This window comes from Amblyraja radiata, chromosome 13 (assembly GCF_010909765.2).
Source record: "Amblyraja radiata isolate CabotCenter1 chromosome 13, sAmbRad1.1.pri, whole genome shotgun sequence".
NCBI classification, from domain to species: domain Eukaryota; kingdom Metazoa; phylum Chordata; class Chondrichthyes; order Rajiformes; family Rajidae; genus Amblyraja; species Amblyraja radiata.
In genome coordinates this window covers 54505682-54532906 of record NC_045968.1, presented here as the reverse complement: position 1 = coordinate 54532906, position 27225 = coordinate 54505682, and the positions used below count along the sequence as shown (strand labels likewise).

General features: G+C 42.9%; 1 protein-coding gene across 1 annotated transcript in view; it reads left to right on the top strand.

Moving 5' to 3' along the window:
- The window catches only part of LOC116979505 (serine-rich adhesin for platelets-like), a 1930096-nt gene that overhangs the window by 219920 nt on the left and 1682951 nt on the right, over positions 1–27225 (top strand). Inside the window, exon 47 of the mRNA XM_033031015.1 lies at positions 10363–10366. Within this exon, the coding sequence (XP_032886906.1) occupies positions 10363–10366 (4 nt within the window). The remainder of the gene's footprint in view (positions 1–10362; positions 10367–27225) is intronic.

The following is a 27225-nucleotide window of genomic DNA, read 5'->3' as shown; positions in this document are numbered from 1 at the left end:
ATGTCATAATGCTGAAAGCAAAGTAACATTTTGAAACCAGAGCATGCAAAGATATAATCAGGTGTTCATGCCATTTTTATTTTATATGTTAATAAATGGAAACGTGCAACTTTTACCACCTATTAATGCAGAAAATTGCCAATTCCTGGAATGAAACAGCCTTTGTGTTCAAATGACTGAAATAAAATCAGGCAACACTGGAAATATTCAGTCATTCAGGCAATTTGGAAAGGGAAACAGTTACATTTCAGGTCAAAGATCTTTCATCAAAACCATAGTGTCTTACTAACTTGATCAAGTTTTTAGAGGAACCATTGAGCTATTAGTTTTGATCGATCAGGGTAAGGCAGTGGATGCTGTCTACATGGATTTTAGGAAGGCTTTTGATAAAGTTCCCAGTGATAGTCTGATCAAGAATATTATTGTCATATAGATTCAGAACTGGCTTACTGATGGAAGGCAGAGGTTTGTGATGGAAGGTGGACACAAAATGCTGGAGTGTTTCAGTGGGACAATATTGGATGTATTGGCAAGATTGGCAATGTCTATGACCACTGGAGTTCTGCATGGATCTGTTCTGGGATCACTGTGCTGATAGTGAGTAGACACAAAATGCTGGAGTAACTCAGCGGGTGAGGCAGCATTATCAAGAGATACTGCCTCACCCGCTGAGTTACTCCAGCATTTTGTGTCTACCTTCGATTTAAACCAGCATCTGCAGTTCTTTCTTACACTGCTGGTTGTGATGTATATAAATGATTTGGACGTAAACATAAATGATTTGGACGTAAACGTAGATGGGTTGCGTAGTACCTTTGCAGATGACACCAAGATTTCAGGGATCAAAGACTGAGGAAGGCTCACAAAGTATCCAGCGGGATACAAATCAGCTGCAGATATGGACGCAGAAATGGCAGATTGAGTATAATCCCAGAAATTGTGAGGTGTTGTACCTTGGGATATTGAAAGTAAGGGGAAAATATTTAATTAATGGCATGATCCTTAACAGCATTGTGGTATGGTGGGATCTTGGGATCTGTCCATATCTTTCTGAAAGAGGCAACACAAGTGGATAGGGCAGTAAAGAAGGTATGCTTGCTTTCATTTGTCAGGTTATTGAGTACAAGAGTTAGGAAATCATGATGCAGCTTTATAAGACTTTGGTTAGGTTGTATTTTGAGTATCGTGTGCAGTTGTGGTCGTCCCATTACAGGAAGAATGTGGAGGCTTTTGAAAAGGTGCAGATGTTTACCAGAATGATGCCTGGGCTAGAGTGGTTCAGCTACAAGGAGAGATTGCACAGACTTGGAGTCTTTTGTCTGGTCGTGGGGAGACCTGATAGAAGTATAAAACATTATCAGAGGCATAGATAGGGGAGATAGTCAGAATCTTTTACCCAGGATGGAAAAATCAAACACTAGAGGGCATAGTTTTAAGGTCTGCGCTGACCAACATTCTCCCCATACACTAATTCTATCCTACACACTATACAGTCATGGTGGCGCAACGGTAGAGTTGCTGCCTTACAGCGTTTGCAGTGCCGAAGACCCGGGTTCGATCCCGACTACTAGTCTGTCTGTACGGAGTATGTACGTTCTCCCCGTGACCTGCGTAGGTTTTCTCCAAAATCTTCGGTTTCCTCACACACTCCAAAGATGTATTGGTTTGTACGATAGTTCGCTTGGTAAATGAAACAATTGTCCCAAGTGGGTGTAGGATAGTGTTAATGTGCGGGGATCGCTGGTCGGCTTGGACTCGGAGGGCCGAAGGGCCTGTTTCCGCGCTGTATCTCTAAACTAAACTAGGGACAATTTACAGAAGCCTATTAACCTACAGACCTGCATGTCTTTGGAACATAGGTGCAATCCGGAGAAAACATCCAGTTACAGGGAAAGTTTCCAAACTCTGGGCCGGACCGCCCTGTGGAGGGCTGTGGAGGAATGGTTCATCTGTGGAGGAATGAACAGGCAACGTTTTGGATCAGGAGTCTTCTGCAGACTGATATTAGTAGAGGGAAAATTGCTGGAAAAATGAGGCGAGGGCAGGACAAAGCCTGGCAAGTGATAGGTGGATACAGGTGAGGGGAGGGGTGGGGTGTTATTAGCAGGTGGGTGGGTAAGTTACAAAAGGAGACAACATGTGTCAGATAAGGAGAAAAGAGTGAACTATTGCCAGAGGGAGGGATATAGGAGGAAGTAGACAGTGGAGAGGGGAGATAGGTGGAATTAAAGAGAAATGAGGAACTGAGGGATGGGATATAACTGTATGAGGAGGGGAAAGGGATGCTTGGCTGGGATGTTGGAAAAAGTGAGAGCAATAGAGTGGAGGGAAGGAGGGAAGAGGAAGGGGTATTATTTGGAATTCGAGAATTCTGTGTCCATACTGTTGGGTTGCAAGTAAAATATTTGGTACTGTTCCGCTAGTTTAAGTGTAGCTCACTCTGACTATGGAGGAGGCCAAGGACAGAAAGGACCCACCCCCTCACCCTAGTGTGCACCTTTTCTCCCACAATCTCGCACTCTTGCTTGTCACTTTGCTCCTTTTGTACACTCACCTTCAATGCTGCCTTTTTATCCCTGCTCTTTCTCCTCCCCCTGTCCCCTTCCGCTAACACCCCTCCCTTTGGCCTTACTATTCACTCCTCTTCTCTCCTTATCTGACGCCATCTTCTTTTCACATTTAGCACGTGTCCCTTACTCTACCTGTCGACCAATCGACCCCCCCTCACTTGTATACACCTGTCACTTGCCAAACTTTGCATGCCCCCGCTTCTCCTTTCCAGTTTCCTCCCCACCATTACTATCCGTTTCCTTCACAGATTTTGCCTGACCCGTTGAGTTCCTCCAGCACTTGTGTTTTGCTCCTTATTAATTGCTTTGCGGATGAGTTACAATTAGGTAATAAAAAAACTACAAGCACTCCCTCGTCAGATATTTATGATCGTAATTCAGCCAGTTTATTACTCCTTTCATGTATGCATTAAAAAATGAAAGTAAATATTGGGCTCAGCATTTGTTATTTCATGTATCTACCTCACACCCACGCCTCTACTTCCATTGACTCTTTCAAACTTCCACAGATGCACTCCAGACAATATAATGCCGGGTTGCATCACAGTTTGGTTTGGGAACATCTAAGCCCATGAGTACAAGAAATTGAGGACATAGCCCAGTTTGGGAGAGTTGTGGACATAGCCCAGTCTGGGAGTGTTGCGGATATAGCACAGTCCATCGCACGGAGCAGATTCCCCAGCTTGGACTCCATCTAAATTTCACCATTGGGCTGAAGATACAGAAGCTGGAAACCGTGCACCACCAGCACCACCAGGAACAGCTTCTTCCCCTTTGATTGCAGGCTTTTGAACAGTCTTTTCATAAACTCGGATACTGTCCGATTCACCTTTGCCTCATTGAGGACATTGAACTTTGTCCTGGGGGACCTGTTGCTTTACAATGTTGAAAACTATATTCTGCACTTTATCCTTTCCTTGCTCTACCTATTGCACTTTGGATTATATTGATTCCATCTGTGTACAGTATTGACGGATTTGATTGAATAGTTTGCAAAATAAAGTTTTCACTATGTCGGGACATGTGAGAATAAAAACCTAAACTTGTTAGCTTCAATACAAAGCTTCAACATGGGATAACTGCTAAACAACGTGATCAGAGATCTGAGGCTACACGATCTCCTACCTGTGAAATGTGAGAAGTTCCTTTCACCCGGAAAAAGCATTCGAAAAATGACACAGGCAAAGTTTCAAGGGGAGGAGTTCTGTCTGAAATGTAACATTAGTTGAATCTTTACTTTAAGAAAGTCACTGCAGACGGCACTGTGAACAAGAGCACAAGAGAGAAAATAACACCATGGGATCGGGAGAGATGTGGACGCATTACTTTATCTTGCTGGTTGCTGTTGACATGGCTCACCAATTGAGCACAATAGGTAAATACATTTGATATCCTTATTGTTTAATGAACAGTAGATTTCAGAGCAATACAATGAAAATGAAGAATTCCTTGTGAATTGATATAACCACAAATATTTTTACCGGATGCAGCTAAATTGGAAATACAGTCTTTGCACATTAGTTCATGATTATGGTACATGGTGTGAATGTATTTGTCAAAGCCTCTGTAGTTGTTTAACGAGCTTGAAGATTTGCTTGTAGTTAGCCTATGCTTAACATTCCTCAATTGGAAAAATGTGACTCAATGGGTAAGAATGTGCATTATATATTGGGTGGATTAAACACTCCGTGCTTTTCATAATAGCTTGACGAAGAAACTTATAAGTTAACCAAACATGAAAATAGCTTTACAGTACATGCTGCATAAAGATGATGCACCTTTTGTTTATTAGATTGTAATTGATAGATTGGAGATCCCACCTGACCACAAAGCTGTCACTTAACAGATGGATCACCACCAAGTTTCAACACCAAGTTTCAGTGGTTCTGATAGAGAAAAAAAAGATAAATAGTTTCCAAAAAGAGGATTCTTTCTTCTGCTGTTTCTGCGGCTGCTACTGAATGCTAACTGAAAATGCTACTGTGTAGACTTAAGCAATGAGCAGGTACATTGTCCAACTTGAGATTATCATCTCTAGAGTGTCTGTTTTCTGCTGCAAAATGAACACCATGATTTGAATTCCTTTGCCCATGATGAGGTGTGTGTCCTAACTCTGACCTCCAAAAGCAGAATGTCTTTGGAAGTTTCATTATACTCCAACCCAAATATAAATATTGAGCTTAAACTGGTTCACTGAATGAAGTGGCACATGGGTATGCAGTCATTGTAGAACAAGGGTTCGGTGCTTGTTACTCTGTGGTAAAGGGAAATAAAGGGTGCTCATTTTTCCTCGAGTGGTGCACTATCCTCCATTTGCAACAGTGGATAGCAAATGATGAGATGCTCCAACTATCTCCAGCTGTGGCACCAGTGAATTACAATGAGATGCATATAGAAACGAGCTCTTCAGCCCACCATCTGTCACCTATGTTCACACTAATCCTACTCTAGCCCACTGAAAATGGCAAAGCAAGTTGCCAGATTGAATGCAAAATTAAGTTTGCTTTAGGAGGTAGTGAGTGAAGGTGGAGGATAATTGTTGTAATTGGAAGCCAGTGGCCAGTGCTGTTTACAGAAATTCCAAACAGGAACTCTTGATAATTATGTTCTACATTCTATCTAAATTGTTTAGTTTGTGACTAAGGTTTATGACAAATAATAAGAGTTCCAGTTTAGAATATAATTATCAAGTTTGCGAATGAGGTGAAACTTGGCGTTGTTCTTGGGAATGAGGAGGGTATCTGAAGGGTACCAGGCAAAAGGATGTTGAAGATGGGGAGATAGGGGTGGGGGAACGGGGGTACACTGATGTTCAGGATCATATTTGTATCAGGAAGGATGAGGGCTATTGGCACACATTAAGGTGGATAATTCTCAGGATCTATTCAAAGTAAGTGAGGAGATTGCTGGGGCTCTGATGAAGATATTTGAGTGACATTTCAGAAGACTTGGGAATAGCAAATGTGGTTCTCTTATTCAAGAAGGAGGGATAAGCCAGGAAACTACGATCAGAGAACCTGACATCAGTAGTAGGGAATGTATAAGAAAAAAACTGAAGGGATAGGACTGTGGTTACTTGGGAAGACAAATACTGATTGGGGGAGTCAGGGTTTTTTTGAGAAGGTAACCAAGAAAATTGATCAAAGCAGGGCAATAGACATAGACTTTTTGAGGAAGGACAATCTTGCTATTGAGGGAGTGCAGCGTAGGTTTACAAGGTTAATTCCCGGGATGGCGGGACTGTCATATGCTGAGAGAATGGAGCAGCTGGGCTTGTACACTCTGGAGTTTAGAAGGATGAGAGGGTATCTCATTGAAACATATAAGATTGTTAAGGGTTTGGACACGCTAGAGGCACGAAACATGTTCCCAATGTTGGGGGAGTCCAGAACCAGGGGCCACAGTTTAAGAATAAGGAGTAGGCCATTTAGAATGGAGACGAGGAAACACTTTTTCTCACAGAGAGTGGTGAGTCTGTGGAATTCTCTGCCTCGGAGGGCGGTGAAGGTGGGTTCTCTGGATGCTTTCAAGAGAGATCTAGATAGGGCTCTTAAAAATAGCGGAGTCAGGGGATATGGGGAGAAGGCAGGAACAGGGTACTGATTGGGGATGATCAGCCATGATCACATTGAATGGCGGTGCTGGCTCGAAGGGCCGAATGGCCTACTCCTGCACCTATTGTATATATCGAATTTAATCCAGATAAATGTGACTTAATGCTTTTTGCCATGTCAAATACTGGCAGGGCATGTAACATAAATGTTACATGCCCTGTAACATATGTTTTTACATATGTTACATGCAGGGACCGCAAGAATGCTGATGTGTAGAGAGGCTTTGGGGTGCCTGAAATTAATAGTTCAAGTTCATAGTTGCCTGAAAATGGTGACACAGGTGGGTAGGGCCAGCAAGCTTGCTGTCATAGGCCAAGGCAAGTGTAAGAGTTTGAGTCTCATGTCACAGCTGTAGCATTAGATTACACTTGAAGTTTTGTGTACAGCTATGGTCATCACATGACAGGAAGAATGTAGTAGTATTAGAGGGAATACAGAAGAGATTCGCCAGCATGTTGATGGGAATGGAGGGTTTTAGTTACAAGGAGAGATTGGATAGGCTGGTCTTTTTCTCATTAGAGTGCAAGAGGCTAAGCGGTGACCTTGCTGAGGTATTTAATAATATTATGAGGGGCATCGATAGGGTAGACACAGAGTCTTTTTTGCAAGGAGGGGGAATCTAAAACCTGAAGCCATAGGTTTAAGGTGAGAGGGAGACAATTAAAGGAAATTTGTAATATATTTTTTTATTAAAGGTAATCAATTACAATGCTTCAAACAACTTTATATCAAATTAATTCAATTTGCATTAAGTAAAACACTAGTAATACTTATCTACTGTTTTTTTAGAAATAATGATAGAGAAAGAATAGAGGAAGAATAAATCATTAAGAGAGATTAAATAATAATTTGATTATATATAGGAAAGAAAAGAGAAACGAAAAAAAAAAAAAAAGTGTAGATAAGTGTAGTACCATCATGGTCTTCATGAGTTGGAGAAAGGACCCCATTTCTATGCTCTATATCTCTATGATTCCATGATTCTATGATGCTGATCAGTTGCTAAGATGGGCAGAGCAATGATAAAGAGAAGCTAATCGTTGTAAATGCGAGGTTGGAGGATGAAGAATGACCAGTAGCAAGCTCCCGCGAGGCGCTGCGGAGCCGTAAAAGAACAGACCTGGTGGCCCTGGTGAACGACCAGTAGCCAGCAGTGAACAAAGACTGACCCTGTGGCCGCCAGGAACAAGGAGGGACCTGGTAGCCGATGGGTACAAAGACCGGGCGAGCTGCCCGTGGGCAATGTGGCGACAGGCCAGGTTCACTGCTGCAAAGAGGGGTCTGGCGGACCGCTACCTACAAGGGAAAGCTCGGAAGCTCCGAGGAGAGTCGAGGAGGGACCAGATGGCGACGACAGATGTGAGTAGTGGGCCGGTCGGACAGGGACCAGGGTATTGTCTCCAGAGCCTTCAAGCTCAGCTGCAGGAGGTGCTCCCGGGACATAGAAACATAGAAATTAGGTGCAGGAGTAGGCCATTCGGCCCTTTGAGCCTGCACCGCCATTCAATATGATCATGACTGATCATCCAACTCATTATCCCGTACCTGCCTTCTCTCCATACCCCCTGATCCCCCAAGCCACAAGGGCCACATCTAACTCTCTCTTAAATATAGCCAATGAACTGGCCTCAACTACCTTCTGTGGCAGAGAATTCCATAGATTCACCACTCTCTGTGTGAATTTTTTTTTTCTCATCTCGGTCCTAAAAGACTTCCCCCTTATCCTTAAACTGTGACCCCTTGTTCTGGACTTCCCCAACATCGGGAACAATCTTCCTGCATCTAGCCTGTCTAACCCCTTAAGAATTTTGTAAGTTTGACATAGAGGCGGTCGGGCGAGGAGAGTGTCATTGGACGTGGATCTTTCTCAGCCTGGGGCATACCTGGATTGGAGGTGCTCCAGTACTTCCAGCATGTAGACCGTTGGAGTTTTGCTTTGTAAACGGCTCAAACGTGTGGCGACTGCATTTGTGGATTGTGCAAAATAACTTTGCTGTGTATGCTGTGCATACGTGACAATAAAGAAACATTGAACCATTGTAAATGTACGAACTGGAAGGTTAGGGTGCATTGGTTAGGTCACGGCGGATGTACAGAATACCATTCAAATTGCATAACAGGGATGTAGCGGCAATTTGTTAGGGTGAAAACCGGAAGGAGCATTTCAGTGATGAGGAGATCTGGGTTTGTTTGCCTGGTAGGGGAGAAGATTGTGGAAATGCTATTAGAGGCACAGGTACAAATAAATCAGTATTACGTAATCTGCTCTTTGAAGGCCCTGTCCCACTTACGTGTCCTTGGCAGGCAAATTATGCGACCTCGACTTCGTTGTCGCATTGAGGTGCACGGGCATTGTGTGGCCGCGCGGGGCCGGTCCCACTGAGAAGCGCGGAGGGGTATGGGGTTGTGCGCAAAGATGGTTGTGCTCCGGGATATTCTACTGAACTAAATATTCGCATGCCACCGGCCTGACGCCCCGCGTACGCACGCAGGCGTCTTGACGTCGTACGCGTAGCGATGCGTAGCGTGATGACATCACCGCGCGACGCCGTGCGACGCCCAAAATCAGTCCGCCTTTTTCGCATCAGCAATAAAAGCACGCGCAATTTGAAAATCCTCACCACACTCACCACGTTTCTTGCCACGGAGTGAGGGCCTGTTCAGCAATGATAGTTTCAGGACCTATCTCAACACAATTAAGTAGAGTTATGAACATTAATTTTAACATGTAGGATAGATCTTGCTAGCTAGTACCAGTACTTCTGCAAGGAACTGCCAGTTTCAACCTTTTAAAAAGCTGGAGGTCCACGATGCATGTATTCCCTCCACGGAAATCCTAAACTCAATGACTGATTTGGAATGCTGAATGTAATAATAATAATAATAATAATAATAATAATAATAATAATAATAATAATAATAATAATAATAATAATAATAATAATAATAATAATAATAATAATAATAATATCTTTTATTGTCATTGCACATAAGCGCAACGAGATTTGGTATGCAGCTTCCATCCGATGTCATAACATAAATAACTATTAAAATTTAGATTTAGATACCCCGAGAACATGGTTTGTATAAAGAACAGTAAAACATTTCAACAGACTAAAGTGCAGATGTGTCTGTGCGACGTGACCATCCGAGGGAGACAGTCTAGGGGGGATGGGGGGCACTCAGCAGGGCCGGTTCAGAGCCACTATAGCTCTGGGAATGAAGCTGTTCCTGAGTCTGGAGGTTCGGGCGTAGAAGGCCTTGTAACGTCTGCCGGAGGGAAGTAGTTTGAACAGTCCATTACAAGGGTGTGAGGAGTCTTTATGGATGCTGACGGCCTTCCTGAGGCACCGTGTGTGGTAGATGCCCTCCAAGGCTGGTAGCTGTGTCCCAATAATCTTCTGCGCTCTGTGGACGACGTGCTGAAGAGCTCTCCTCTCCGCCTCCGTGCAGCTGAGATACCACACAGAGATGCGATTGGTTGATATGCTCTCTGTGGTGCAGTGGTAGAAGGTTGTCAGCAGCTGTTGGGGCAGACCAGTCTTTTTTAATGTCCTCAGGAAGAACAGTCGTTGCTGTGCCTTCTTGACCAGCGCAGCGGTGTTGGTGGATCATGTGAGGTCCTCTGAAATGTGAGTGCCCAGAAACTTAAAGCTGGACAATCTCTCCACACTTTCCCCGTAAATGGAGATTGGGGCGTATTCTCCATTATGGGACCTCCTGAAGTCAATAATCAGCTCCTTGGTCTTGGAGGTGTTTAGTGACAAGTTGTTACGTGTGCACCAGTCCGCCAGGTTCTGTACCTCCGCTCTGTATTTTGTTTCATCACCGTTGGTGATCAGCCCAATCACTGTTGTGTCGTCTGCAAACTTCACGATGGTGTTGGTGACGAATGCAGGAACACAGTCGTGAGTGAAGAGGGAGTAGAGCATGGGGCTTAGTACACAGCCTTGTGGTGTGCCGGTGCTCAGGGTGATAGTGGAGGACAGGTGCGGGCCCAGTCTCACTGCCTGCGGTCGCTCCGTCAGAAAGTTCAGGATCCAATCGCATATCGGCGAGTTGAGGCCTAGCTGGTGGAGTTTGGTTGTGAGCTTGGTGGGGATGACCGTATTGAATGCAGAGCTATAGTCTATGAAGAGCATCCTCACGTTTGTGCCCTGTCTATCCAGGTGAGTCAGGACAGTGTGAATAGCCAGAGAGATGGCATCCTCTGTTGATCTATTTGCCCTGTATGCAAATTGATGAGAGTCCAGTGAGGCAGGGATGCTGGATTTGATGTGGGAGAGGACCAGCCTTTCGAAGCACTTCATTGGTATTGGAATTAGGGCAACCGGGCGGTAGTCATTCAGGTTGGTGACTTTAGACTTTTTCGGCACCGGCACTATGGTAGCTGTTTTCAGGCACTTCGGGACCGAGGAACAAGGAAAAAAGAACAAAGAAAAAGAAGCACACTGTTTAACTGTTCATCCATCTCATTGCTTTCTATGTGTAGTAAGGAACTGCAGATGCTGGTTTAAAATGAAGATAGACACAAAAAGCTGGAGTAACCCAGCGGGTCAGACAGCATCTCTGGAGAAAAGGAATAGGTGACGTTTCGGGTCGTGGCCCTTCTTTTGTTTCTTGTTGTTTTGTATCTATCTGTATCTATCTCTTCCATGATGATCATGGAATAGCAGTCAGCAACCCCCTTTATATACGTAAATGACGTCACGCGCTGTGTGACGCATGGAGATGCGTGAAGGTCGCGCGACCGTCGCTTCCGGCCTGTCACGCCAATCGCACGCAAGTGGGATAGGCCCTTGACTGTTCAGAAATTCCTGTGATTCAGCTCCAGGCTCACTGGCTGCTGTTGTCCATACTCCCCAAAATATTCCAGGCCCCAGGATTCCTTCACTTCCCTCCACACAAACTGAGATGCAGGATCTCACACACTCAGCAACACACTGGGGCACAGATCCCACACTCCCTCAACATACTGAGGCAAAGGTTCTCTACACTCCCTTCAACACACCTCCACACTCTCTGCAACACACTGGGGCCCAGGTTTTGTGCACTTCCTTGAAACTTATTACGTTACAAATTTAATCCATTTTCACGTTTTGCAACTTACTAGGTTATGTGTCCTATATTCCTTTCAAACATATTGTTTTTTTCTAGAACATTTATTGTATTGCTGTGTAACATCTAAACAATAATGAATTAAAACTGTGTTGGAGTATTAATTGGAATAATGTCCAACAGTCCAGAAACTTTGCAGGTCATGCACCATGGAGGTTCTGAGTTTTACAATAGTGACACCTTTCCCCAGTGCAGAGTTGTCTAAAATAAGAGTGTGCAGGTTTAAGATAATGGCTACGAAGTTTAAAGGGCTTTTGTGGAGGAACTTTCTTGCCCAGAGTATGAGGATCACTCTTCCTGAAGGTGTGGTGAGGACGCATAGTCTCACATCATTTATGTAGTATCCACATAATCAGCTGAATTGTTAAGGCATAGAAGAACAAACTGATGGTAAGTGTGATATGTATAGTTAGGTACAATGTTCCTTTTGCCCAGAGTCATCCTACTAGTTTCACTGTTCCCATCCTTGTTACCCTTCATTAGTACATCTTCCCAAGCTGAGATGGTGGTCCATTATGGACCCTACCCTTTCTGAGGTCATCTGTTGCTGACTTGGTTCGTTCCGGTCTGCTCTACCTTTCAGTCTGAGGAAGGGTTCTGACCCAAAATGTTGATTCCTTTTCTCCAGACTTGCTACGTGAGTTATTCCAGCATCTTTTATCTATCTTCGCTACAATGCTCAGCATGGACATGGCAGGCCAAAGCACCTATTTCTACACAGCCTGATTTTCTGAATGGCCTCTCCTTAGTGTGACACTCGAGGATCTGCAAGGCATTCAGCCTTCCCTTCTCTGCATGTCAATCCTTGCAGATAAACCACATGGGCCCAGGTGTCTCACCCGCCACTTCCATGTTGGCCATTAATACCCATTTAAATTAATCACTATTTGTTTTGCTCCTGTCCCCATAAACTGTTCTCATTTATTGGGCCACACACTTATACAAAGAACATTGTATAGTAGTCGTTAACCTGTCTACCAGTATACCTCTGGCATATGGGAGGAAACTGGAGCGCTGGATGAAATCCACACAGTCCTCTGCTGCTCATCTCAGAGGTCAAGTAGGAGTTGAAGTGACACACACGTTTGGAGTCTCTGGCTTCAAAACCAGCATCCATCTACCACAGGTAGAAGAGTGACAGCTGAATAGAGATAATCGGTCTGAACCTTAGTGTCTTTTTGTTCCTATGGATATTGCACATATTCATAATATTTGAGGTGTTTCTGTAGCTCATCAGTCACGATCAACCAATTGCAGTTAACCATTGTTGGTGAACTGAATGCTACCAACACCAACACTGTGCACCAACTAAAATTGTCCTCTGGTGAAATCACTGAGACTGTTTTTCTTAATAATACCAGTTGGTGTTCCTCCATACTTGCTCTCTGTAATGTCAACTTTGAGCACTACAATGCAGTTGTTGAATTATTGGACTGGTAATGCAAAAATTTGGACGCGTAATCCAGTGAAGCAAGAAAACGTTTAAATCCTATTCTGGCAACTCGGTACTGAAATGTATGTACTTGGAATAAAAATCTGGTAACTATGAAATGGCCAGAAAATTGTGATTTTCTAATGTCCCTCAAGGAAGGGATTTTGTCATTCTTCTCTATATAAACAAAAGTTCTCAACAAAAGGTATGAAAATGGGGCAAGTCGAGAGTGAGAATATCAACAAAAGTCACAAAATGGAGAGCTTAATGACAGTGGTCAGACAATACAAACAGAGAGAGAAAAACTGACCCAATATCACAGCTGGACGACTTACAACAGCCATGGCGATTTCTGACAGAGAAAGAGGGAAAGTGAATTACCTGAAGGTGTAAATTTTGATATTGAGTCCAGAAGGCTGCAATGTGTCCAGAAAGAAGTTTCCCAAACTAATCATGGGAGAGCAGAAGGTCACGACAAATGGATTGGCTATAGAATTAAATGGCCAGCAGCAGGGTATAGAGTACCAAATGTGTAGGTACTCTAATTCAGGGACAGTTTCTTCCCAGCTGTGTACAGACAACTGAACCATCACGCTGCAACTGCTAAACTACTATCTACCTCTTTGGTGACACTTGGACTATCCTTGATCGGATTTTGCTGGCTTTACCTTGCACTAAATGTTATTCCTTTTTCATGTACCTATGCACTTGACAGCTCGATTGTAATCATGTATTGTCTTTCTGCTGACTGATAACAGAAGCTTTTCACTGTTCCTCGGTACATGTGACAATAAATTAAACAAAACTAAATCTAAACTAATTTGTGCTGCTCAGTTCCTTAGTGTTATGTGTTCATTGACAAAAACTGGAATCCATCAACCATTTAAGATCTGCAGTACAGTGATATGTAATGCAGAGTCGACCAGATTTCCTATTTATCTGAACAATGACCAATTTTTAAACATTGATGTTGAGCAAGCAACTTGCCTAGTCACTGAAACCTAACAGATTGTTTTCTTTGTGGGAGTGGATTGAAAAACTGCCTGTCTTATCTTACCCATCTGTTTGGGTTAGGCTCTCTGATGCAGCAGATTGTTTCTCAGCTATATCAATGTGGGATTAGATACATATTTTACAAAGTTATTTTCATTGCTCTTCTTTGGAAATTAAGAAATATTTATATGCAAACATTATTGACATTTAACTACATGTGTAGAGATAATGAAAGGTAGATTGCCTATTGACTATGGATGGGGTAGTTCTTTTACATATTTTATGCACTACTATTTATGTTGGTGTATACTGTGCATTTTATTGTTTCTATTGAATATTTACCTTGACTAACAGCAATATGTCAGATGAGGTTTTCATCAACTTCAAATGATATTTCATTAGAAGTTTCAGATTACGTTATTTTTTCTTGCCCTGGTATGAGCATGGTGGAAGTATGTTCATATTTCCAACTAAATCTTCAAAGATCTCCACTAGGCAAGTAATGTGCAATAATTGTACAGCTGGTAAATGCCTCATTTAACAGTGGTCTAGGTTTTGGACAAGTGACTTGTAAATTTGCTCTAGAACCTGAAAACATAAGATTTGAAGTTACGCGTGAGGTTCTCGATTCATTAATACTCATTTATATGATGGAAGAATACTATTCAATCAATTATATACATGTCATGGTAACTTGGGAGGAAATTCATAGAAACAGTACAAAAAAATCCAACACCATACATCTTGAGGTAGGAAGATGTCTGCTTTAATTTTAGGGTCAGACTTCAGAGTGGCACTATGAATTTGTATTTGTCATGGCATTGCTTTCTCAGAGGTGTAGTCCAATTTTAGCAGCACCTGGCAAACTCTGGTCATGGATTAGCAGAGATGTTTCTATCCAGATTGGCAGAGTTAAAGCCTTGGGAATGCATGATGTCTCATCAAATATTCATTGTTATATTAAAATCCACACTGCTTTTTTACGATGTAAGATATCCCTTGTCCTTAAGAACAGGAAATTTGCCTAATGATTTTGCCATATTACCCAAATGGCCAAAAATCTGTATCTCATTATTTATCGCACTTTGCAAAGCTTTGCATTGCTTTCTGCCATAATATTTGCATGTTAATTAGTGTAACTGTCCATATTATAATTGTGATTAGATTTAAACTTTTTTCCTAAAATTCTTTGTGATATGCTGTGTGAACTGCATGGTATAATAGCAAGCTCTTTCTAAATTTGAGTGTTTTGACATCCTTGTACACTGGGATGATAAACATAATTGTCTTAAATGCTGAATAGTTTCTGTTCCTTTTTTTATATCCTTTTAGTTTAGATACGCATACATTGCGGAAACAGGCCCTTCGGCCCACCAAGTCCGCGCCAATCAGCGATCCCTGCATACTATCCTGCACACACTAGGAACAATTCACAATTATACCAAGCAAATTAACCTACAACCTGGATGTCTTTGGAGTGTGGGAGGAAACCAGAGATCCCGTAGAAAACCCACGTAGGTTACAGAGAGAATGTACAAACTCCATACAGACAGCACCCGTATTCAGGATCTAACCCGAGTATCTTAGCGCTGTGAGGCAGCATCTCAACCGCTGCACCACCATGCCGCCGTTATCTTGGCTTTCTTCCCAACCAATTGTTCAAGCGCTTTTGATTGCAACATGTGACTTAATTTAGTTCAACAAAGGAACTGACAAGTTACTAAAGAACTTACTAAAGCCAGTTATTGCAGATAAGGACAAGTAAATGGCAATTGTTGCCCAAGCATCTGAAATTTCACCATTTAAACTTAGCACTGTTCAGACAGAAACATGGGAGATAATAAACTTGGTTTGCACCATCCAAAACAGTCGTAAGCTAGTCTAAACATTTATTCACTGATCCATCAGGAGAAGAGACCTAATACTTGGCAAACATATTTTTCATTTCTTAGCACGGTGATATTGGAAGTATGGATCATTTAAGGGAATATTCTGAAATTGTGAAGTTTGTGTGTTTCATTTAAAATAAGACACAAGTAACTGCAGATGCAGATTTACAAAAAAACGACACAAGTACTGGAGTAAATCAACAGGTAAGGCAGATTCTCAGAATAATGATGTATAGTTGACGCTTCGGGCTGGGACCCTTCTTCAGATTGATTGTAATGTGTGGCAGAGTTGTTGCCATTCTAAGGCTTGATGCATCCCGATAGGAGTTTTCTATGGTGCATCTGCATTAGTTATAGAGTCATAGAGTGATACAGTGTGGAAACAGGCCCTTCGGCCCAACCTGCCCACAACGGCCACCTACAGCTACACTAGTCCCACCTGCCAGCATTTGGTCCATATCCCTCCAAACCTGTTCTATCCATGAGTTGTTGGAGACGTGCCAATATTTCATCCTCTTCTGCTGCATGGGGTGCGCTTTCTTGGCAGTTCCTTCAACGTGGTTGTCCAGGACAAATTGTTGGTGATCTTTACACCTATAAACTTGAAGCTCTCACCATCCCGACCATTTCCACTTAGGCACCATTGATGTTAATTAGGGCATGCACACCACCTTGCTTCCTGAAGTCAATAACATGCTCCTTCATCTTGCTGACATTGAGGGATAGAGTGTCGTATGGTCAGCATGAAGCCCGCTATCTTCATCCTCTACTCCGTCTTGTCATTGTTTTGAACTTGAAAATTGAGTTAGATCCGAATTTGCCCAGATAGAAAGAGGCCATACGGTATATTCAAGTCTGTTGGCCCTCAGAGTAACCCCATCAATCACACTGCATCACTTATTTTCCTGGAACCTAATCTCTCACACATGCACATTGCCAAGCATTTGATTTTCCGACCCCTCCCCCCACCCGCCTCCATCAAAACACAATGACTATATCTAGAAACATTTTCATAATAATTACTTCCTTGTCTGCACAGTATGTTAAAAGTTCGGTTGGAGGTCTAATCCTTTTTATGTGTGGGTTGGGCAAGGGTTTTTCTCAGTCCCTACCTGGTCGGAGATGCGGCTTTTCTCCGGGCCGTATCTTCGCCCCTTCCACGCGGCCTACCAGTGGGACTGGAGCGGCGTTCCATGCTGGGACTGGCCAGAACTTCGGCTTCGGCGGCAGCGCAGCGCTGGGGCACCATTGCAGAGCGGGCAATGCCTTGCCCGGGTCGCTTTGCGATGGGCTCCGGAGTGCTGAGCTGTCGTCAATAACATGTCGTCAACATCGCGGAGCTGTCGTTGAGGAGCTTCCAGCCACGGTGGCGCTGACTCTGAAATGTTCAAGAATTTGACACCTTGACACAAAATGACTAAAATCTCAGGTCAAAAGGTCATGTGATAGGAGCAGAATTAGGCCACTCGGCCCATCAAGTCTACTCTGCAATTCAATCATGGCTGATCTATCTCTCCCTCTTCACCCTATTCCCTTGCTTTCGCCCCATAACCCCCGACACCCGTTCTAATCAAGAATCTATCTATCTTTGTCTTAAATGATTTCATTATTATAGTACTAAACCCATAAAATGTTCCTGAAAAATGTTTCTGTTCACCTCTACCCCTTTGAAAATATTGGACTTTGTCTAAGGAACAAATTCTGAGAACTGTACGGCACAGTGGCGCAGCTGTAGAGTTACAGCGCTTGCAGCGCCTGAGACCCGGGTTCGATCCCGACTACGGGTGCTGTCTGTATGGAGTTTGTACGTTCTCCCTGTGACCGCGTGGGTTTTCTCAGAGATCTTCGGTTTCCTCCCACAATCCAAAGCCGTACAGGTATGTAGGTTAATTGGTATAAGTGTTAATGTGCGGGGATTGCTGGTTGTGCAGAACCCGGTGTTTTCGCACTGTATCTCTAAACTAAACTAAATTATATTCTGCACATTGTATCTTCCCGTTTGTTCTATCCAATATACTTGTGTTTGAACTGATTGTATCTACAGTATGTATGGTGTATCTATTCTGTTTGGATAGCAGGCAAAACAAAGTTTTTCACTTCCGCTTGGTGCATGTGGCAATAATAAACCTAAACCTTCAAAGAGTGCCTGCCTCTGCAGCCACTAGCAGTGTATTCCAGACTTCAACCTTCACGGGGGTGAAAACAGTTCTTCCTCAACTCACCCCTAAATATGATAAAGCTTTTCGCAAGGTCAAACATGTTGCACAGCATTCACTGAGTGCTGAATAATGGTGCAATACAAAGAAGCAGTTTCCTGTTTCATATCCAATTTCATTCCGTTCAGTGTGACCAGATTGCCTGTCCAAGAGATAAGGATTAAACTGATAGAAATAGCAATAATGAAAAGGAGAATGAGGAAAGAAATTGAGGAAAAGCAGTTTAGCTTTTGGACTGAAACTTTTTTCAGGAACATTTTATGGGTTTAGTTCTATAATAGTGAAATCATTTAAGACAAAGATAGATAGATTCTTGATTAGAACGGGTGTCGGGGGTTATGGGGCGAAAGCAAGGGAATAGGGTGAAGAGGGAGAGATAGATCAGCCATGATTGAATTGCAGAGTAGACTTGATGGGCTGAGTGGCCTAATTCTGCTCCTATCACATGACCTTTTGACCTGAGATTTTAGTCATTTTGTGTCAAGGTGTCAAATTCTTGAACATTGCAAAGATGCATAGTTGGAGTGATAACCTCAAATATTAATATCTGATATTGCTTTTCTGTATTCATTAATCAGACGGAGATCATGTAATGGACAGAGATTAACATCCTAACCTTATTTCTCAATTTAGGACCCAAAACAAAATGCTAGAGGGTCTTCAGAATTCATGCTTTTGTACACAAAAACAATTTTAGCTTTTTATTGCCATAAGAACTTAATTGCTGCAGAAACACATTTTCAAAAGTGCACTATTTTGAGATTTATAGGAAGGAACTGCAGATGCTGGTTTAAACCGAAGATAGACACAAAAAGCTGGAGTAACTCAGCAGGACAGGCAGCATCTCTGGAAAGAAGGAATGGGTAACATATCGAGTCTATAGTGGGAAGCCGGGTCTCTGCGATAGAGTGGGCTACATCCACAAATCTCTGCAAATTTTTTGTGGTCTTTGAGCTATTCACAAACCAAGCTGTTATGCAATCTGACAGTATGCTTTCTGTGGTGTATTGTAGTGGGGGGGGGGGGGGGGGGGGGGGCGCATAAACAGGAAGAAGTTCACTCTAGATCAATGACTATATCTCTTTTACCCTTCCCCTGACTGTCTGAAAAAGGGTCTCGATCCGAAACATCACCCATTCCTTCTCTCCAAAGATGCGGTCTGACCCGCCAAGTTACTCCAGCTTTTTGTGTCTATCTAAAGAGACTTCTGCCTCCTTCTCTTCTATGAGAAACACCACAAGGCAACAATATCAAAGGTTGGCCTTTGGGCAATCAGAGCTATGTCTTGACGACAAGTTTGTGACTATGATGCACAATCCATGCACACGCGACCCACATGCGTACAGCAAGGCCTTGCTGCCACAGGCAATGTGATAAGTCAGACATTGTCAATAAAATAAGTGATTCTACTACCTGGAAGGGCATTGCAATGCATTCCAACCTGTAATAACCTCCATTATGGAGTCATGCAATATGAATCCGGCCCTTCGGCCCATCTCATCCATGCCGACCAAGATGCCCCATCTAAACTCATCTCAACTGGCCCATATCATTCTAAACATATTCTTTTCATATACTTATCTAGGTATCTGTTAAAGCTGTTATTGTAACTGCTTCAACAATGCTGAGTTACTCCAGCTTTTTGTGTCTATCTTTTATTTAAACCAGCAACTGCAGTTCCTTCTTACACATTTCATCTGGCAGCTTGTCCCACATCTCCTCTACCCTTTGAGTGAAACAATTGCCCCTCAGGTTCTTGTTAAATCTCACACCTCCCAAACTGATGCCCTTTGATTCATCATTCTCCTACCACAGGTAAAAGACTGTGAATTCATGCTATCTATTCACAGTGTGATTTTATACAGCTCCATAAGATTACTCCTCAGCTTCCTACGCTCCAAGGAATGCCCAACCTTTCCTTGCAGCTCAGGCTGTCGAGTCACTTTCAGGAATTCATCTTCCTCATAGCTCTCTCTGCTCTTCTATACATAGCCCTCTCTGCTCTCCTCCCTGGATCCCATGCAATACAACCTTCCAGAGCAAGTTTTCATTACAACCAATAGCATATTACAATGCATTGCACATTGCACTCGGTCATAAGGAGGTCAAGTAGCTCCTGTTCAGGGAGATAACAAATGGCGGAATAAAAAAACATGTCTGTAATTGGTTTAGTTTTGGTTATTATCGCGTGTGAAATGGTACAGTGAAAGGCTTTTGTTGCGTGCTATCCAGTCAATGGAAAGACAATGATTACAATCGAGCTATACAGTGTATAGATACAGTGCTGTTAAATGTTCATTTATCATTATCAGATCAAGGCAAAGATCTGATGTTGGTGACGAGGATAAACTAGGAACTGTGTAGTTCAATTTTTGAAGTGAACATTATGCATGGTGTAGTTGGAGCAGCTGGAATTAGTGGATTGGCATCTCAAATTTTGCTTGGGCAGCTTACAACCCAGGGGTATAAATATTGATTTCTATAACTTCAAGTAAGCCCTGCTTTCCCTCTTTCCATCCCTCCCCCATCCAAGTCACACCAGCTTTTCGCTCTCACTGGGCAAAAAGGTAACAATGGCCAGTTTCCTTAATCATTGTTACTTTTTTGATATCGTTCATTCATTTTTTCCATATCTCTCTACTTCGTCGTCTATATCTCTTGTTTCCCTTTCCCGTGTCTTTCAGTCTGAAGAAGGGTCACGACCCGAAATGTCACCCATTACTTCTCTTCGGAGATGCTGCCTGTCCCGCTGAGTTACTCCAGCATTTTGTGTCTGCCTTCGATTTAAACCAGCACCTGCAGTTCCTTTCCACACATTTCATAATTGTGCACACAAGCAGGTCATTGACAGAGGTAGAAAGAAAATACTCCTGAACAAAAAAGAAGGGTGGCACATTAGCACAGCAGTGGCGTTGTTGCCTTACAGCGCCAAGGACCAGGTTCGAACCAGACTACAGGGGAAGTTTATGCGGTGTTTGTACTTTCTCCCTGTGACTGCATGGGTTTTCTCTCGGCGCAGACGGTGGGCTGAAGGGCCTGTTTCCACACTGTATTTCTAAAATGTAATGTAAAGAGGTTTTGGGTTTGGTGTGGCCATGTTAACACTTTAATGCAGACCTGTATGGCATCGAGTTTGAATGGCTGACGGATCACAAACCTCTGGAGACCATCTACTCCCCATGATCCAAAGTTGTCCTTGGATTAAAAGATGGATGCTTAGACACCAACAGTACAAGTACAAAGCAATTCACATCACTGGAAAGTACAACAATGACTCTCACCATCATTCTCTTAAAAACAGCCTACTTTTTGTTCGTTAATTTGCCCGAAATCATCCAACAACAATCAACTTTAGCAAGTTCCTGCCTTATACCATCAGAGTTGTCCTGACCCAGTTCAGGATTTTATCTCGTGGGCCTGCCTTATTCTTATCTGTAACTGCTTCAAAGCAAATTAATCTGTGGTCGCTAGTCCTAAATGATTAACCCATAGACACTTCAGTCACTTGCCATTTCCAATATCCTAAAAGTAGAAAGTAAAGGGACTGTCCCACTGTACGAGGTAATTCAAGAGTTCTTCCGAGTTTCCCCTGATTCGAACTTGGAGAATTACGGTAATAGCTGCTCGTAGGTACTCAGGGCTCTCGTGGACATTTTTCAACATGTTGCAAAAACGTCACGAGCTTACCGCGTTTCCCAAGTACCTGCCATTAGCGTTACGAGCCGCTAAGAGATGTCCCGACCTCCGACGTACCTGCTACGTACATTCTATGTACTTACCACGAGTTTGATTTTTTTTAAACTTGGGAAAGCTCCTGGGTAACTCGTATAGTGGGACAGGCCCTTAAGCCCTCGCTTATTTGGTATTCTTATGGCACTGGCAGAAAGGAGAGATTTAAAAAAATGAAAATAAGATGAATCAGTGACTCATGTTATGCAAAATAAGTAGAAAAATACAATATTGTTTACTCGTTATTGTAGGTAAGGGCAGTGCAATTGTAAGTTGATTAGAACGTGACACTCTATGAAGACATGACTCTTCGTGTGGAATTGAGTGGTCATTCATTTGATTTATATTGCAGTATTTTACATAAATACTGTTTGGTATTAAAATATAAAATTGCAGTCTGTAGCATTTCTATTTGAAAGGGTAGGAAATTACATATAGTTTGGAATTTATATTAAGGTCGGAGGTCATCGAGGTTGAGGTTAGGCCACGTGGGAGCCAGAGGAAGTGCCGCCGGGAACAAAGTGGGACCCAGTGTGGGGGGGCCGGCATGAAGGGGGGGGGGGGTGAACAAAGTGGGGCCCAGTGTGGGGGGGCCGGCATGAAGGGGGGGGTGATAACAAAGCAGGACCTGGCGTGGGAGGACCATCATGAAGGGGGAGAGGAGTGAACAAAGGAGGGCCCAGTGTGGGGGAAGCACCCGAGTGAGGAGACATAAAGGGGGACTTGGCGTGGGATACTTTGTAACTTTTTCAGCACCCTTTATGCGGCGACTCTTTGCATACCTTGAGTATGCAAAACAAAGAATTTCACTGTGACAATAAAGTATTTATTCATTAATATATTTATTAACAAAGAATTTCACATGTGACAAAGTATTTATTCATTAATTAATTCAGAATACTATTGTGTGATATACAGTATTTTTGCTTCATAATTCTCATGCAAGGGGCATACTCGTGCAACCAGCATTCCCCATTTCCCCATGGATGCCGAGTGGCTGTGAGTATACTAGTGAAAGGCAGAGAAGGAGGCTGAGTCGAGTGTTGGTGATTTGGGAGCACCAGGCTTCATTTTCCCCTTCCTGACTCCTCCTGCTGGACATTATTGTTAACAACACAACACATTGCACAATCTGTACACTGCACTCCTCCCCCTGAGATTAGATTTTCCTCAACAAGAGCCATTTACTAGCACATAACAATAATTCACTAACACATAACATGGCCAGGGCTGAGCAAATTCAATAAAAAATGTTAAAAAAAAAAGCTGTTGGGAAATATAAGCAGAATTAGGCCATTCAGCCCTTCACTGCTGTTCTGACACTCAAAACATTCATGTCTGCTTACATATCGTGCTATTTTCCAGCAGGAACCCTACTTTTCATGACTCTTTTAATATTCAAAAATCTATTGCTTAATGTTATTCATTGACCAATGGTAGACTATTCTGATGATTCATGACTGTCTGGGTGAAGAAAGTTATTTTTATTGCTGTCCTGACCAACTTACCTCTAATTTGTCGATCTGCTTGTTCGGTTCATGTTGTACTGCTTTACTTTCTTTACCAACTGTCATGAAACTCTGGAGAGTGGAGGCCCAGACTGATTATCTCTCCTTCAAGGAAGTTGCTTTGCGATAGGCTCCGGGTCGCTTTGCGATGGGCTCCGGAGTGCTGAGACCGGCGACTCCCAACATCGCGGAGCTGTCGTTGAGGAGCTTCCAGCCACGGTGGCGCTGACTCTGGATACCGCGGAGCCTGGGATCTCTCACCGAGATCGCCAGTGTCCGAGCTCCGAGCGGCGTGGCCTGTGGACTTCAGGAGCCGCAGTCTCTGGCAGCAAGTGGCTGTTCCAGACGCTCCAAGCCGCTGAAGAGTGTTCTCCCGACGTCGAAGCCCCATCATCTGGCAAGAGGGCCTCAATAGGCCCGATCATGGGTGAACAATGAGGAAGAGGACTAGACTTTGTGCCTTCCCTCACAGTGGGAACCATTGTGGGGGGATGTTTTTATGTTTTATGTTCAATTCTTTTTTAATGTGGTGTCTTACTTTTATTGGTGTGCTGCAAATGACAACTCAAATTTCACTGCACCAGAAATGGTGTATGTGACAATAAATGTCCTTTGTCCTTTGTCCTTCCTTGTTTGCACATTATCAGTGAGTGATGTGTAGGTATTTTTTTAACTAGAGTGGAATACTGACATGAGTTTACAGCGAGCAATGTAGTGGGGTGGAGGTGAGACGTATGGAATGCACGATAATTGTGCCTTGCTAGACTGGTTTCTTGTGAGTCAAAGTGGGGTTGACAGAAATTACCAATTGTGCTAGTCAAAGCCCAAGTGAACCTTGCTTAATGGGAGTATCCACGATCACATAAGCAACCATGCCTGCTGCTGCTGTTGCACTATTATCAATGTTGTCAATGGCCCCTTCCTCCTAATACAGAACAATGTGTTAACCTGTCTGAAGAAGGGTCTCGACCCGATATGTTACCCATTCCTTCTTTCCAGAGATGCTGCCTGTCCTGCTGAGTTACTCCAGCTTTTTGTGTCTATCTTCGGTTTAAACCAGCATCTGCAGTTCCTTCCTACACAGAACAATGTTCCTTGTTCTCTGTCTTATAGCTCCTGTAGCTCGAGTTCTTCTATTGTGCAATGCCAGACAATGAGGAAACTGTATAATAGGGGACTTCCCATTCACAATGCACTTGGAATATCTTCAAATTGCTCAGATACATCCAGTTTAGGATGACTTTGGTTTTTCCTTATTAGTATTCTTTTCAAGCATAAGGGATACAAAGTGTATACACAGATCCTATGGAATTGATGTCCGATAATTTTTTCCAATTATGATTTCTGTCCAGATTTCAAATATGTGCATGCACAGAAAACTTATTATTAGATAAATAATTTCATTCATTCCTGCATGTGGATTTGTTTAGTTTCATTTTTTTTTTGCATAGCTTCCATTCATTTGCTCTATATCTCTCTATATCACTGTCTATGTCTCTCGTTTCCCTTTCCCCTGACTCTCAGTCTGAAGAAGGGTCTCGACCAGAAAGTCCACCTATTCCTTTTCGCCAGAGATGCTGTCTGACTCACTGAGTTACTCCAGCTTTTTATTTCTATCTTCGGTTTCAACCAGCAACTGCAGTTCCTTCCTATAAATCTCAATATAGTGCACTTTTAAAAATGTGTTTCTACAGCAATTAAGTTCTTATGGCAATAAAAAGATAAAATTGTTTTTGTGTACAAAAGCATGAATTCTGAAGACCCTCTAGCATTTTGTTTTGGGTCCTAAATTGAGAAATAAGGTTAGGATGTTAATCTCTGTCCATTACATGATCTCCGTCTGATTAATGAATACAGAAAAGCAATATCAGATATTAATATTTGAGGTTATCACTCCAACTATGCATCTTTGCAATGTTCAAGAATTTGACACCTTCCACTCCCCATTTTCACAAATTCTTATAGGGTGATTTCACGAAAGGTCACTGGATCATAGATCCTCACCCACGTGACCGCAAAATTTAACTGGGGTACAAATGTCACTTCCAGTACATGTTATTGATGCTAGAAACGCGTACTTTCAAACCTGTTAAAATCCGCGAAAACGGTTAGTTTTTGAGCTGTAAATAACTGTGCCAGTCGGAGTGACCGTGAGACACAGCTATCTTACTTTAGAGTCCAGAAGATAAAGAAAAATGAAGGTAAAGACAAGAGAGTGCTGAAGGGAAAATAACAGCGGAAGTTGTTGGCCGTGCAGATATAAAGATCGAAAATATCGGGAATTATCGCGTTTGCTCGCTGTATTTCATCAAAACTAAGGCATTATTGATGTTTTGATGAAATGCAGTGAGCAAACGCAATAATTCCCGATAATTCCCAGTTAAATTTTGCGGTCACGTGGGTGAGGATCTATGATCCAGTGACCTTTCGTGAAATCACCCTATACAGGTAACTCAGATACAATCTACTGCAGAGTAAAATGACTAAAATCTCAGGTCAAAAGGTCATGTGATAGGAGCAGAATTAGGCCACTCGGCCCATCAAGTCTACTCTGCAATTCAATCATGGCTGATCTATCTCTCCCTCTTCACCCTATTCTCTTGCTTTCGCCCCATAACCCCCGACACCCGTTCTAATCAAGAATCTATCTATCTTTGCCTTAAATGATTTCACCATTATAGTACTAAACCCATAAAATGTTCCTGAAAAAAGTTTCAGTCCAAAAGCTAGACTGCTTTTCCTCAATTTCTTTCCTCATTCTCCTTTTCATTATTGCTATTTCTATCAGATTAATCCTTATCTCTTGGACAGGCAATCTGGTCACACTGAACGGAATGAAATTGGATATGAAACAGGAAACTGCTTCTTTGTATTGCACCATTATTCAGCACTCAGTGAATGCTGTGCAACATGTTTGACCTTGCGAAAAGCTTTATCAGATTTAGGGGTGAGTTGAGGAAGAACTGTTTTCACCCCCGTGAAGGTTGAAGTCTGGAATACACTGCTAGTGGCTGCAGAGGCAGGCACTCTTTGAAGGTTTAGGTTTATTATTGCCACATGCACCAAGCGGAAGTGAAAAGCTTTGTTTTGCCTGCTATCCAAACAGATTAGATACACCATACATACTGTAGATACAATCAGTTCAAACGCAAGTATATTGGATAGAACAAACGGGAAGATACAATGTGCAGAATATAATTTAGTTTAGTTTAGAGATACAGTGCGAAAACACCGGGTCTGCACAACCAGCAATCTGCACAATCGCACATTAACACTTATACCAATTAACCTACATACCTGTATGGCTTTGGATTGTGGGAGGAAACCGAAGATCTCTGAGAAAACCCATGCGGTCATGGGGGGAACGTACAAACTCCATACAGACAGCACCCGTAGTCGGGATCGAACCCGGGTCTCAGGCGCTGCAAGCGCTGTAACTCTACAGCTGCGCCACTGTGCCGTACAGTTCTCAGAATTTGTTCCTTAGACAAATTCCAATATTTTCAAAGGGGTAGAGGTGAACAGAACAGTGCCCCAGCTTATGGAAAGTCTGTTCATATGCCGGATAATGCAGGGGAAATTGTTCTATTCTGCTCCTGAGTCTGGTGGTGCACACTTTCAAGGTTCTGTAACTTCTGTCGGACAGGAGCAGGGAGAAGCAAGGATGACCAGGTGGGACAAGTCTTTGATTATGTTGGCTGGTTTTCCAAGGCAGTGCGAGGTGCAGATGGAGTCTATAGTGGGAAGCCGGGTCTCTGCGATAGAGTGGGCTACATCCACAAATCTCTGCAAATTGTTTGTGGTCTTTGAGCTATTCACAAACCAAGCTGTTATGCAATCTGACAGTATGCTTTCTGTGGTGTATTGTAGGGGGGGGCGCATAAACAGGAGGAAGATCACTCTAGATCAATGACTATATCTCTTTTACCCTTCCCCTGACTCTGTCTGAAAAAGGGTCTCGATCCGAAACATCACCCATTCCTTCTCTCCAAAGATGCGGTCTGACCCGCCAAGTTACTCCAGCTTTTTGTGTCTATCTAAAGAGACTTCTGCCTCCCTCTCTTCTATGAGAAACACCACAAGGCAACAATATCAAAGGTTGGCCTTTGGGCAATCAGAGCTATGTCTTGACGACAAGTTTGTGACTATGATGCAC